At 41.1% G+C, this 15050-nt stretch overlaps 1 protein-coding gene across 1 annotated transcript in view; it reads left to right on the forward strand.

The window, feature by feature from the left end:
- Positions 1-731: 731 nt before the first annotated feature.
- arhgap18 (Rho GTPase activating protein 18) overlaps positions 732-15050 on the forward strand; it is a 134120-nt gene continuing 119801 nt past the window's right edge. Inside the window, exon 1 of the mRNA XM_072251544.1 lies at positions 732-899. Coding sequence (XP_072107645.1) covers positions 856-899 — 44 coding nt within the window. The 5' untranslated portion in view covers positions 732-855. The remainder of the gene's footprint in view (positions 900-15050) is intronic.

Below are 15050 nucleotides of genomic sequence, written 5' to 3' on the forward strand. Positions count from 1 at the left end.
CATTGTGGGGGACAGAGAAACAAGGATAACGATCCACAACTCCTCATTCGAACTTGGAAAAACGAAAAAACAAGCAGAAAAAGGGAAGAGGTGGAGAGAGCAAACGTGATACGTTGGGGACTAAGTTATGCAAATGATAATACAATTAGCTGTGAAAAGGAGATAAAAATGTTTGTTAATTGCAACTGCTCTGTCTGGGAGCGTGAATTTAACAGCAACATGTTGGTTAATGATAAACGCTTCTTTTGCAGAAAACAATAGGAGAGATTTCGTTTACATAAAGTGTTTGTAATTTTAAAATAGTTACTTGCATTACAAACAGAATTTCATTGTGATACATAATAGGCAAACAATGAAAAAAAAACCCAATCTGGGAGCTTTACAAGTTTTCCCTGACGGTAGCAGTTTACTGACTGTACCGACAGCAAGGAGTGTCTGGTGGTGGTGGAAACACGTGGGTGAAATGCAGGAGTTCTCTCTATGGGCAATGTTATCAGATTGCGTGCGTCGGGAATAAATGATCTCTTCTGCAATTTCCAGCAAAATCGACTATTTATCACACTGGGAAAAGGCGGGTCCTAATTTGAGTGTAAAAACAAAACCATGCGACCGATACTTAAAAACAATTCAGTTCTATGGATTTACCTGAGAACGACGACCTTCCTCTGACTAACATATGTAGTTACTATTATCCTTTAATTGCATTTGTTCAATTACTGTACAGTCCAGCTTTTATTTTTAGACGGGATTTCCAGGGTGATTACAGTTTGTGTGTTCCGCTAATAGGAAAATAAACAGGGATTCGGAATGCGATGATGTTCTGATACCCTGAAAGGTGGGAGGGAAATCTCAATAATGGTCAAGATGGTTACGAAATTGGTACACTATCTCCACCTGAGGTAAGATTTTTGTTTTAAGAGTGTTCGAAGTTTTTTTTCGCTAAGGTATTAATTCCTTTTCTTTGACACAGAGTCAGTTTGCATGTTTTGTAACTTGAGTTTGAGGCCGGTGTAACCCTTCAGAGCCAGTCGGGAGCAGATCTTTCCTGGGACGGGATGTTTCAGATGGTGTTACCATACTCTGTACTTTAGCGTATTGGTACATTATTTTTTTTCACGAATTTGGCAAGCGCAGAAATGCAGTCGTTGTTTTTCTGTTGACTCGGCATAATGACCGAGTGGAATTGTGGATAACTCAGTTATATATTTGGTTGTGTAATGATGAAAAGTGATGTTGCAAGTACTTCGTGAGGTGTTGCTGACATTGGCTATAATCTAGTGCAATATTGTATGTACTCCAGTTTTCGCGTTCTGTAATTTAATGCGGTTCTGTTTATCTTCTTATGACCTTCGAAGTTTATGACGTGCATGGGTTCTTAAAGTGATGAAATACAATTTAAAACATTCCTGTTAAGAGAGGAGTCGCCCATAGAGTATTAACTGAATGTTTATTGTAGAAAATCCTTGAGAGGATTTAATGAAATGTTTCAAAATTTAGATTGATTAATATAGTATTCCAAACAGATAATTATTAACTGTTTGCATCCTGCACCTATCTTGTAAGCTAACGTAAACTTCGAGAATGATCCCGGGAATGAAAGGGTTTGGGCCTGTACTCGCTGGAGTTTAGAAGAATGAAGGGTTGACGGAGGGGGGTATCTCACTGAAAATTCTAGATAGAGGTGGATGTGGAGAGGATGTTTCTGGTACCAGAAGACACAGCCCCAGAATAGAAAGACACCCCTTTAGAGCAGAGATGAGGAATTTCTTTAACGAGAGGGCGATGAATCTAAGGATCTCAGCCCGAAACGTGGACTGTACTTTTTTTCTATACGCTGAGTGCCTCCAGCATTTTGTGTGTGTTGCTGTGGAATTCAGTGCCATGGACGGTTGTGGAGGCTGTCATTGAGTAGATTTAAAGCGGAGGTTGATCAGTTCCTGATTAGTCAAGGTTACAAGGAAAAGGCAGAAGAATGGGTTTGGTTGAGAGGGAAAATAAATCAGTCATGATGGAATGGTGTAGCAGATTCGATGGGCCAAGTGGCCGAATTCTGCTCCTATGTCTTATGATCTGTAACATTTGGACTGATTACCAAGAGAAGCATGGATATTGGGGGCTGACCTTGTGTATTCTTGTTCCACTCCTTTCAATAAAGTAGGATTGGTTCAAAGTAAATTTATTATCAAAGTACATATATTTCACCATATAAAACCCTGAGATTCATTTTCTTGCGAACAATCACAGTAATTCCAAGAAACAATAGAATCACTCAACAGGACAGACAACAACCAATGTGCAAAAAAAAAACAACAAACTGCAAATACAGAGAGAAAGAGAGGAAAGCGGAAATAATAAATATATAAATAAATATTTAAAAACATGAGGTGCAGAGTCATTGAAAGTGAGTCTGTAGGTTGTGGGAATAGGTCAGTAAAGTTGTGTGAAGATATTACCTCTGCTTCAAGTGCTAGATGGTTGAAAGGTAATAACTGTTCCTGAATCTAACTGTTCTGGCTCCTGAGGCTCCTGTATCACCTTCCTGATGGCAGCAGCAAGAAAAGAGCATGGCCTGAATGGTGGGGGTCCTTGATGACGGATGCTGCTTTCCTGTGGTAGCAACCCTTGTAGATGTCCTTAATGATGGGGTGGGCTTTACCTGCGATGGACTGGGCCATATCCACTACATTTTGTTGGGTTTTCTGTTCAAGGGCATTGATGTTTCTATACCAGACCATCTTGCAACCAATATCCTGTCCACCACACATCTATCGAAGTTTGTCAAAGTTTTAGGTAATATGTTGAATCTTCTCAAATGTGTAAGGAAGTTGAGGCGCTGTTGTGCTTTCTTCGTAATGGGCACTTGTGTACTGGTCCCAGTACAGATCCTCTGAAATGATAACACTCAAGAATTTGAAGTTGATGACAAACTTAGTTCCCCAGAAAATTTGCTTTCAGGATCTTACTCAAATAAACATTGAACACAGGTGAGATAGTCCTGACGAAAGGTCCCGGCCCGAAACATCAACTGTACCTCTTCCTATAGATGCTGCCTGGCCTGCTGCATTCCACCAGCATTGTTTTTGTGTGTTTTGCTTGAATTTCCAGCATCTGCAGATTTCCTTGTGTCTGAGATTCTAACCAATGTTTCATATACAATATAGCTCTGTCTATATATTTGAAGAGCGGGTCCATATCATTTGGACAGCAACATAGGATGAAAATCTGGAATAGTTGCGGATGATTACCTAATATTTTATTTTTAAAGTCGACAGTAAGTATACATTTGTTTGTTTGTTGTGTGCTGTGTTGTATGACATGGGCAGTTATGGTCTTTCCATGACCATGATTGTTCTTGGCAAATTTTTCTACAAAAGTGGTTTGCCATTGCCGCCTTCTGGGCAGCGTCTTCAAAAGATGGGTGACCCCAGCCATTATCAATGCTCTTCAAAGATGGCCTTGTATCATTGGTTACATAACTAGGTCTTGTGATATGTACCAACTGTTCATACAACCATCTACCACCTGCTCCCATGGCTTTGTGTGACCCTGATGGTGGTGGGGGGAGTGGGTGGGGGGCGCTAAGCAGGTGCTACATCTTGCCTAAGGGTGACCAGCGCAGAGGGAAAGAATGCTTTACACCTCCTTTGGTAGAGACATATCTCCACCCCACCGCATTATCTGTTCTTTAATGGATATTGTTTTTAATTGATTCTGTAATGAATTGAACTGTTAAGCAGCAAAGTGATCTCTGAAATTGTGGATTACCAATGACATCTGGTTGGGACTAGTGTTAGGAATGAGAGAGTAACCAAAGGAGATTGCAAAATGTTGTGAGCTGTTGCTGATGTTTGTTACAATTTAATGCAGAATTCTGTTATAGTCCAGTTTACTTGTTTTGTAATTTGGTACAGCCAATGTTTGCTTCCTTATGATCTTTAAAGTTTACAAAATAGATGCATTCTGCAGATGATTAACACTCATCTGTCAATTGATAATTCAGCAGTATGCAGAATATAAATTGCCACAATTTTTCTGTAATTATATTTAATACAGTAATAGAAACCATAGAAACATTACAGCACAGAAACAGGCCTTTTGGCCCTTCTTGGCTGTGCCGAACCATTTTTCTGCCTAGTCCCACTGACCTGCACCTAGACCGTATCCTTTCACACACCTCTCATCCATGTACCTGTCCAAGTTCTTCTTAAATGTTAAAAGTGAGCCCGCATTTACCACTTTATCTGGCAGCTCATTCCACACTCCCAGCACTCTCTGTGTGAAGAAGCCCCCCCTAATGTTTCCTTCACACTTTTCTCCCTTCACCTTTAACCCATGTCCTCTGGTTTTTTTCTCCCCGAGCCTCCATGGAAAAAGCCTGCTTGCATTCACTCTATCTATACCCATCATAATTTTATATACCTCTATCAAATCTCCCCTCATTCTTCTACGCTCCAAGGAATAAAGTCCTAACCTATTCAACCTTTCTCTGTAACTCAGTTTCTCAAGTCCCGGCAACATCCTTGTAAACCTTCTCTGCACTCTTTCAACCTTATTAATATCCTTCCTGTAGTTAGGTGACCAAAACTGCACACAATACTCCTTTTATATATTGGCGAGACCTGACACAGACTGGGAGACCGCTTTCCTGAACATCTACGCTCTGTCCGCCAGAGAAAGCAGGATCTCCCAGTGGCCACACATTTTAATTCCACATCCCATTCCCATTCTGACATGTCTATCCACGGCCTCCTCTACTGTAAAGATGAAGCCACACTCAGGTTGGAGGAACAACACCTTATATTCCGTCTGGGTAGCCTCCAACCTGATGGCATGAACATCGACTTCTCTAACTTCCGCTAGGCCCCACCTCCCCCTCGTACCCCATCTGTTACTTATTTTTATACACACATTCTTTCTCTCACTCTCCTTTTTCTCCCTCTGCCCCTCTGAATATACCTCTTGCCCATCCTCTGGGTTCCCCCCCCCCTTGTCTTTCTTCCCGGACCTCCTGTCCCATGATCCTCTCGTATCCCCTTTTGCCAATCACCTGTCCAGCTCTTGGCTCCTTCCCTCCCCCTCCTGTCTTCTCCTATCATTTTGGATCTCCCTCTCCCCCTCCAACTTTCAAATCCCTTACTCACTCTTCCTTCAGTTAGTCCTGACGAAGGGTCTCGGCCTGAAACGTCGACTGCACCTCTTCCTAGAGATGCTGCCTGGCCTGCTGCGTTCACCAGCAACTTTGATGTGTGTTGCTTGAATTTCCAGCATCTGCAGAATTCCTGTTGTTCACAATACTCCAAATTTGGCCTCACCAATGTCTTATACAACCTCACCATAACATTCCAACTCCTATACTCAATACTTTGATTTATAAAGGCCAATGTACCAAAAGCTCTCTTTACGACCCTATCTACCTGTGATGCCACTTTTAGGGAATTTTGTATCTGTATTCCCAGATCCCTCTGTTCTACTGCACTCCTCAGTGCCTTACCATTTACCCTATACGTTCTACCTTGATTTGTCCTTCCAAAGTACAATACCTCACTCTTGTCTGTATTAAACTCCATCTGCCATTTTTCAGCCCATTTTTCCAGCTGGTCCAAATCCCTCTGCAAGTTTTGAAAACCTTCCTCACTGTCCACTACTCCTCCAATCTTTGTATCATCAGTAAATTTGCTGATCCAATTTACCACATTATCATCCAGATCATTGATAGAGATGACAAATAACATTGGACCCAGCACTGATCCCTGTGGCACACCACTAGTCACAGGCCTCAGAGAAGCAATTTTCCACTACCAGTCTCTGGCTTCTTCCATTGAGCCAATGTCTGATCCAATTTACTACCTCACCATGTATACCTAGCAACTGAATCTTCCTAACTAACCTCCCATGTGGGACCTTGTCAAAGGCCTTACTGAAGTCGATCTATACAACATCCACTGCCTTCCCTTTATCCACTTTCCTGGTAACCTCCTCGAAAAACTCCAATGGATTTGTTAAACATGACCTACCACGCGCAAAGCCATGTTGACTCTCCCTAATAAGTCCCTGTCTATCCAAATACTTGTAGATCCTATCTCTTCGTACTCCTTCCAATAATTTACCTACTACCAATATCAAATTTACCTATAATTTCCCGGATTAGTTTTTGAGCCTTTTTTAAACCAGGGAACAACATGAGCTATCCTCCAATCCTCCAGCACTTCACCCGTAGATACCGACATTTTAAATATACCTTCCAGGGCCCCTGCAATTTCAACACTTGTCTCGTTCAAGGTCCGAGAGAATACCCTGTCAGGTCCTGGGGATTTATCTACTCTGATTTGCTTCAAGATAGAAAGCACCTCCTCCTCTTCAATCTGTATAGGTTCCATGACCTCACTACTTGTTTGCCTTATTTCTATTGACTCCATGCCAGTTTCCTTTGTAAATACAGACGCAAAAAACCTATTTAAGATCTTCCCCATTTCTTTTGGTTCGATACATAGCTGACCACTCTGATCTTCAAGAGGACCAATTTTATCCCTTACTATCCTTTTGCTCTTAATATACCTTTAGAAGCTCTTTGGATTATCCTTCATCTTGATTGCCAAAGCAACTTCATGTCTTCTTTTAGCCCTCCTGATTTCTTTCTTAAGTATTTTTTTGCACTTTTTATATTCCTCAAGCACCTTATTTGCTCCCTGTTTCCTATACATGTTACACATCTCTCTCTTCTTTATCAGAGTTCCAATATCCTTTGAGAACCAAGGTTCCTTATTCCTATTCACTTTGCCTTTAATCTTGACAGGAACATACAAACTCTGCACTGTCAAAATTTCTCCTTTGAAGGCCTCCCACTTACCAATCATATCCTTGCCAGAGAACAATGTCCCAATCCACGTTTTTTAGATCCTTTCTCATTTCTTCAAATTTGGCCTTTTTCCAGTTTAGGACCTCAACCCGAGGACCAGATCTATCTTTATCCATGATCAAGTTGAAACTAATGGTGTTATGATCACTGGAACCAAAGTGTTCCCCTACACAAACTTCAGTCACCTGTCCTAACTCGTTTCCTAATAGGAGATCTAATATTGCATCCTCTCTGGTTGGTACCTCTATATATTGATTTAGAAATCTTTCCTGAACACATTTTTCAAACTCTAACCCGTCTAGACCCTTAACAGTATGGGAGTCCCAATCAATATGTGGAAAATTAAAACCCCCTACTATCACAACTTTGTTTCCTGCAGTTGTGTGCTATCTCTCTGCAGATTTGCTCTTCCAATTCTCGCTGACTATCGGGTGGTCTATAACACAACCCCATTAATGTGTCCATACCTTTCCTGTTTCTCAGCTCCAGCCATATGGCCTCGGTAGACAAGCCCTCTAATCTATCCTGCCTGAGCACTGCTGTAACATTTTCCCTGACTAGCAATGCCACCCCTCCACCCTTCATCCCCCTGCCTCTATCACATCTGAAATAGCGGAACCCTGGAACATTAAGCTGCTAGTCCTGCCCCTCCTGTAGCCAAGTTTCACTAATGGCTATAATGTCGTAATAGAAGTTAATTAACTTCCCATCCACCCAACCCACACTCATTTTCACAGAGATTTGTGTTGGTGAATGCAGTTTTTTTTCCAGAAGCCTTTAAAATATACTGTATTTCATCCCAAGTTGTGCGTGAAATAAACTATATGAAGAGCAGATTGTCATTTCTAAGTTGCACCTCATTCTACATCAATTGCTGATCGTTCATGGTCACTGGGGAAAATCCAAAATGAATGCGTTAAACATAAGGATGAAAAAAAAGGAAGCACACTGTCACCTTCTCAAAGTTTGAATTTCAAAGTACATATATTATCAATGCCTGTACACCATAAACAACCTTGAGATTCATTTTCTGGTGCAGGCAGCCCCAAAACAAAGAAACAAAATAGAATCCACGGAACCCCCCCCCCCCACACAACAAAGACTGTCAAAAATCCCAATGTGCGAAAAAAGAACAAATTGTGCAAACTATAAAAGAAAGTAAACCAATAAAACACAGAGCATGAACAGCAGAGTCCCTGAAAGTAAGTTCGCAGCCACAGAGCCCACTTGGAAAGAGCAATTGGTGACCTTTTGTGGCTGCTGTCTACATTAAGTATCTTTATGGAAATGAGGTCAAAGCAGAGTTTATTGTCATTATAATAGATTGTGACTTAATACAGGCAAAATTAGTCTTAAGTGGTTGCATAAAATGGTGTAATCGAAAACTGGTGATCCTCTTTGCATCTCACAATTACTATTTTGACATCAGTCTCAAAGGAAATCAGGCTGAATGTAAAACAGACTAAAGCTTTGCTGTGTTCTCCTTTACTCTAACACCATAGGATAATTTCATTGTGTTCTTATTGAATTTTTACTGAAAGGTGTAGTAGGACACATATTCAAAGCCTCGAATATGCAACCTGTTCACTCACAACACATCATATTATCCTTCACTGTTTTCTTGCCTGTTGATTATTCTCTGGTCCTACATTATAATTTGTGCACTCAAACCCGTGCAAAAGGCTTTACTGCCATCAGCACTTCTTTGCTGCTTTGTAGACATGTTTATAAAAAATGATCTATCTTTATGTTGCAATAAAATGAAATTGGGGACAAAACTATTTTTTTTCAACATTCAAGGATACATCACCTCCAGGTTTTCTTGGTTTATTTATCTTCATTGCCTATATTGTTTTAAGAATTTAATGCTTTAATCTTCTCCAAAAACCTGCATTCCCATTTCCAGCATAATTTGCTTACAATCTCTATTCCGTAATGTGCTACAATTAGACTCATTTCCTGCATGGTCTGACCCTTTAACTCTTTCAGTAGTTTTTTACCTGAAAACTTCTGATAATTTATTTTACATTTGAGATGTACAATACAGAAGTGGACCTCTAATCTCCAGCATCTCCGTGGCAACCATTCAGGACCCATTTATTTGAAGCAATGCACACAAAATGTTGGTGGTACTCAGCAGGTCAGGCAGCACCTTTGTTGGGAGGGGGTGGTAGAAATAAACGGTCAATGTTTCTGGCTGAGACCCTTCATGTGGGCTGGAAAGGAAGGGAGCAGCAGCCAGAATAAAAGAATGGGGCAGGGGATCAACACGGATTGGCAGCTAATGGGTGAGTGGTGAAAACGGGGGGGTGGGGGGCAGGTGATAGTGGGAATATTGTGAGAAGCAGGTAGGTGATTGGTGGAAGAAGCAAAGGGGTTAAGAAGGTGGAATCTGATAGGAGGTCCATGGAATAAAAGGATGGAAATAAGGAACTAGTTGGATGAAGGAGGTCATGAGAGCAATGAGTGGGTACGAGGGCCATGGGGATGAGGAAACTATGGGGAACAGAGGATAATAGTTACTGGTGGTTAGAGAAATTAACATTGATGCTGTCAGGTTGGAGACTGCCAGTTTAGAATATGCAATGTTGTTCCTCTAATCTGTGTCTCATCTCAATTTGCCGGGAAATGCTGCTGTGGACATACGGGTCAGTTTGGGAAATGGAATGAAAATGGCTGGCCTCAGGGATATCCTGGCTGTTAGAGCAGACAGAGTGAAGGTTCTTGCCAAAATCGTCTCTCGATCTTTTACTTGCATTTGAATCCCATTTAGCAGCACATGGGTCAATAGCTTTCATTGATCACGTTGATTCATCTTAACCACCAGCTCTTGTGTTGTTTAGTGAGTTTTTCCCCCTCCCCCACAGACAAGGCTGAATGGAGCTACATTCAGCAGAATGCCAATGCACAATACGCACTCTTCATCTGTACACATTCACCTGGTCCGAATGCAGGTGGCCAATAAAACTGACATTCTGCACCAGTGAGGCATAGACAGTATAGTCCAGAACACAGACACCAAACAAAGCATAGCTGTAGGGGGCTTAGCTGTACTTTGTGTACCAGGTTTTAGTGCAAAAAAACTATTAACATTTATATTATAATTGAAAATGTAAATGTAAGGTAACAAAAAATTAAAATAATTGTAATAATAGTAATGCACAGAGAAATAGATTAAAAAATTATCAGTGACTTTACTCCAAACTTCCAGGTTGGCATCTTTATTTAGACGAACAGCGCCTCCAATCCTTTGCTTGGCCTGACTCGTAAAGGATTGGAGGAGTATATTCCCCACTACAATGTTATTGAGTTTTTGTGACTGAAAAGATTTAAAGGATAATGACTAAATTTAAAATAACTGATAAACATTTGACAAACAATGGTAAAATCTGAAAACAGATAAAAACAAATGAATAACGACTTGATCTTTTCCTCCCAATGTAAATCTTGAGAGGTGCAGTATAATGTCACAGCTTTTCCCCTTGCTAGATTGGAAACCGAAATGTTCTGGGAACAGTTCTGGTTCCATTCTAAAACCTAGCTTGAACTGCCTATCTAAATCTTATTCTTGTCTATCTGAATGGCAGATTTCCACGCTTGATTCTACTTTCCAAATAATTTTGCCGGGGAATTAATTAACACTGGGGACAGACTCTAATGCAGCCTTTCTCAACCTGTTTGCCTGGATGGAACCCTTGAAATAATTTTCAGGTCTCAGGGAACCCCTGCGTAAAAATTATTATATCTACAGCTCGTGTTACATTAGTATGATCAGTAAGTTGTAGATAGGATAATCCAAAAATAATTGTCAATGACTTTAGAGCAGAGAATGAATTTTTAGCCATCTTTTCTTGGGGGGGAAAAAGGTAGTTAAGCTTAGCTTACCTTTCTTAAAATTAGTCTCTTTCTTTCCCTTTCATAAGCATTCTGGGCCGAAGGGCCTGTATTGTTCTGTAGGTTTTCTATGTTTCTATAAATTTTAAAAACTCATAAGCAAATGTAATATAATTGATTTTAATTAATGCTATTTACAACATGAAAATTTATCGACAATGTTGAAGCAGTGTGTTGTGACAACGTCAGAATATTTTTTTACAAGAGAAACGAAACCTCTCATGGGCCAACCTTCGATGGGATGCTATCAGTACAGATGCCAACACAGTTCCTCCAAGACAAACCTTTTGTTTCCAGATATGAAGACAAAACATTGAATATATCTTGGCCTTTGCTTGTTTTGGGCAGCTCTTTACAACAGAAACAGTTTTCACCATTATTAACAAATCTTACAAATACTCCAACATGAACATTTATTCGTGAAATCTGTTGACTCATCAACCTGGATAGAGAAGCTGTTGTTTTTCAGTTTATCACACAAAACCTCTTCAGCATCTTGTGACATGTCATCAACACGTCACCACGTCACCTTATCGTACTGCTTGAGAGTGAAACAGTTTCAATTTCTTGTATAGCATCTTGTCCTGGAATTTTACTCACTACAATTTTACATGCAGCCATCATTAGGTTCTCACCAACTATATGACTTTTCCTTGGTAATAACTTCTGCTACTAAATAACTTGCTTCCTGAGACTTTTTACTGTGACTATTAACAAAACACAGAAACATAGAAAACCTACAGCACAATACAGGCCTTTCAGCCCACAAAGTTGTGCCGAACATGTCCCTACCTTAGAAATTACTAGGGTTGCCCATAGCCCTCTATTTTTCTAAGCTCCATGTACCTATCGAAAAGTCTCTTAAAAGACCCTATCGTATCCGCCTCCACCACCGTTGCCGGCAGCCCATTCCACACACTCACCACTCTCCACGTAAAAAAAAATTACCCTGGCATCTCCTTTGTACTTACTCCCAAACCTGTGCCCCCCTTGTGGCAGCCATTTCAGCCCTAGGAAAAAGCCTCTGACTATCCACACGATCAATGCCTCTCATCATCTTATACAGGTCATCTCTCATCTTTTCTCGCTCCAAGGAGAAAAGGCAGAGTTCACTCAACCTATTTTCATAAGGCATGCTCCCCAATCCAGGCAACATCCTTGTAAATCTCCTCTGCACCTTTTCTATGTTTTCCACATCCTTCCTGTAGTGAGGCGACCAGACCTGAGCACAATACTCCAAGTGGGGTCTGACCAGGGTCCTATATAGCTGCAACATTACCTCTATGCTCCTAAATTCAATTCCACAACTGATGAAGGCCAATGCATTGTATGCCTTCTTAACCACACAGTCAACCTGCGCAGCTGCTTTGAGCGTCCTGTGGACTCGGACCCCAAGATCCCTCTGATCCTCCACACTGCCAAGAGTCTTATCATTAATACTATATTTTGCCATCATATTTGATCTACCAAAATGAACCACTTCACACTTATCTGGGTTGAACTCCATCTGCCACTTCTCAGCCCCGTTTTGCATCCTATCAATGTCCTGCTGTAACCTCTGACAGCCCACCACATTATCCACCACACCCCCAACCTTTGTGTCATCAGCAAATTTACTAACCCATCCCTCCACTTCCTCATCCAGGTCATTTATAAAAATTACGAAGAGTAGGGGTCCCAGAACAGATCCCTGAGGCACACCACTGGTCCCCAACCTCCATGCAGAATATGACCCGTCTACAACCACTCTTTGCCTTCTGTGGGCAAGCCAGTTCTGGATCCACAAAGCAGTGTCCCCTTGTATCCCATGCTTTAGACCATAAGACCATAAAATACTGTATAGGAGCAGAAGCAGGCCATTCAGCCCATTTAGTCTGCTCTGCCATTCAATCATGGGCTGATCCAATTTTTCCAGTCATCCCCACTCTGCTGCCTTCACCCAATATCCTTTGGTGACCTGCTAATCAAGAACCTAACTCTGTCTGTCAAAAACCTTTACTCTGTCTGTTTTGATTTTCCAATAGCTGTTTAGAATAATTAGCACTTTTACGTGTCAAATAACAGTGATTTGTAGTTAAGTGTCTTCAATTTTGATGGAGCCATTGCTGCGTTTGTAAGTTGTTTGCCACAGACTAGGCACAATGGAATAACTTGGATCACCAGTCCGTGTAAAACCCATTGATAAGTAGCTTTCATTTTCAAGACGGACTTTTTTTGTGATGTTATACTGGCATAATAAATGACATAACCACAAAGAAGATGAAAACTACACAATAAAATTCACTTCTAACCTACACAATCCACCTTTTGCAATGTTAACAACAGCAGAACTTTTTTCTCCAGTCCTGCAGAAGGGTTTCGGCCAGAAAACGTCGACTGTACTCTTTCCCTAGATGGTGCCTGGCCTGCTGAGTTCCTCCAGCATTTTGTGTGTGTGTTGCTCGGATTCCTAGCATCAGCAGATTCTCTTGTTTGTAAATGAATATTCCTGCACATTAGCACATTGTTAAAGATGTATCCCTGTCAATTAATGCACGGTTCAGAATGGTTCTGTTTTGTCACTTAACCTTCTGGTTGTTTGTATATTTTGGACTCATCACTCAACACTGTGACAAAAGGGTGTCTGCAGTTTGTAGACACCATGTTTGAATATTCAGAGAGTTCTGCTAATTGGGATGTGCAACCAATGTAAATTTAGAATCGGAATCAGAATCAGGTTTATTGTTACCGGCGTGTGACGTGAAATTTGTTAATTTAGCAGCAGCAGTTCATAATCTAGCAGAGAAAGAGAGAGAAAAAAATAATAAATAAAATAAAACATAATAATAAATAAACAGGTAAATCAATTACATATTGAATAGAGTATAAAAAATGTGCAAACACAGAAATACTGTATATTAAAAAAAATGAGGTAGTGTCCAAAGCTTCAAAGTCCATTCAGGAATCGGATGGCAGAGGGGAAGAAACTGTTCTAGAATTGCTGAGTATGTGCCTTCAGGCTTCTGTATCTCATACTTGATGGTAACAGTGAGAAAAGGGCATGCCCTGGGTGCTGGAGGTCTTTAATAATGGACACTGCCTTTCTGAGACACCACTCCCTGAAGATGTCCTGGGTATTTTGTAGGCTAATATCCAAGATGGAGCTGACTAGAGTTACAACCTTCTGCAGCTTCTTTTGGTCCCGTGCAGTAGTCCCTCCATACCAGACAGTGATGCAGCCTGTCAGAATGCTCTCCACAGTACAACTATAGAAGTTTTTGAGTGTATTTGTTGACATGCCAAATCACTTCAAGCTCCTAATAAAGTATAGCCGCTGTCTTGCCTTCTTTATGACTACATCAGTATGTTGGAACCAGGTTAGATCCTCAGAGATCTTGACACCCAGGAACTTGAAGCTGCTCACTCTCTCCACTTCTGATCCCTCTATGAGGATTGGTATGTGTTTCTTCGTCTTACCCTTCCTGAAGTCCACAATCAGCTCTTTGATCTTACTGGCGTTGAGTGCCAGGTTGTTGCTGTGGCACCACTCCACTAGTTGGCATATCTCACTCCTGTACGCCCTCTCGTCACCACCTGAGATTCTACCAACAATGGTTGTATTGTCAGCAAATTTATGGATGGTATTTGAGCTATGCCTAGCCACACAGTCATGTGTATAGAGAGAGTAGAGCAGTGGGCTAAGCACACATACCCTGAGGTGCGCCAGTGCTGATCGTCAGCGAAGAAGATATGTTATCACCAATCCACACAGACTGTGGTCTTCCGGTTAGGAAGTCGAGGATCCAATTACAGAGGGGGGTACAGAGGCCCAGGTTCTGTAACTTCTCAATCAGGATTGTGGGAATGATGGTATTTAATGCTGAGCTATAGCTGATGAACAGCATCCTGACATAGGTGTTTGTGTTGTCAAGGTGGTCTAAAGCCGTGTGGAGAGCCATTGAGATTGTGTCTGCCATTGACCTATAGTGACGATAGGCAAATTGCAATGAGTCCAGGTCCTTGCTGAGGCAGGAGTTCAGTCTAGTCATAACCAACCTACCTATATTGAAAATATTAAAGTTAAGTAGATAATTATAGTAAGTGAGACTGCCATTAATCATTGAACATAGATAGTGCAACACAAGAAAGACCCTTCAGCCTATGATGTTGTGATGTCCTTATAACCATCCCTAAGATCAGTCTAACCTTTCCCAAACAGAACACCTAACTGGACAGCTCAGTATAGTACCTTTATCTTAGTGTTGAGGATGTATAAGAACAGTTACTACCCCTCAACTATCAGGCACTTGAACAAAAGAGG

This window comes from Mobula birostris, chromosome 2 (genome assembly GCF_030028105.1).
Source record: "Mobula birostris isolate sMobBir1 chromosome 2, sMobBir1.hap1, whole genome shotgun sequence".
Classification (NCBI taxonomy): Eukaryota; Metazoa; Chordata; class Chondrichthyes; order Myliobatiformes; family Myliobatidae; genus Mobula; species Mobula birostris.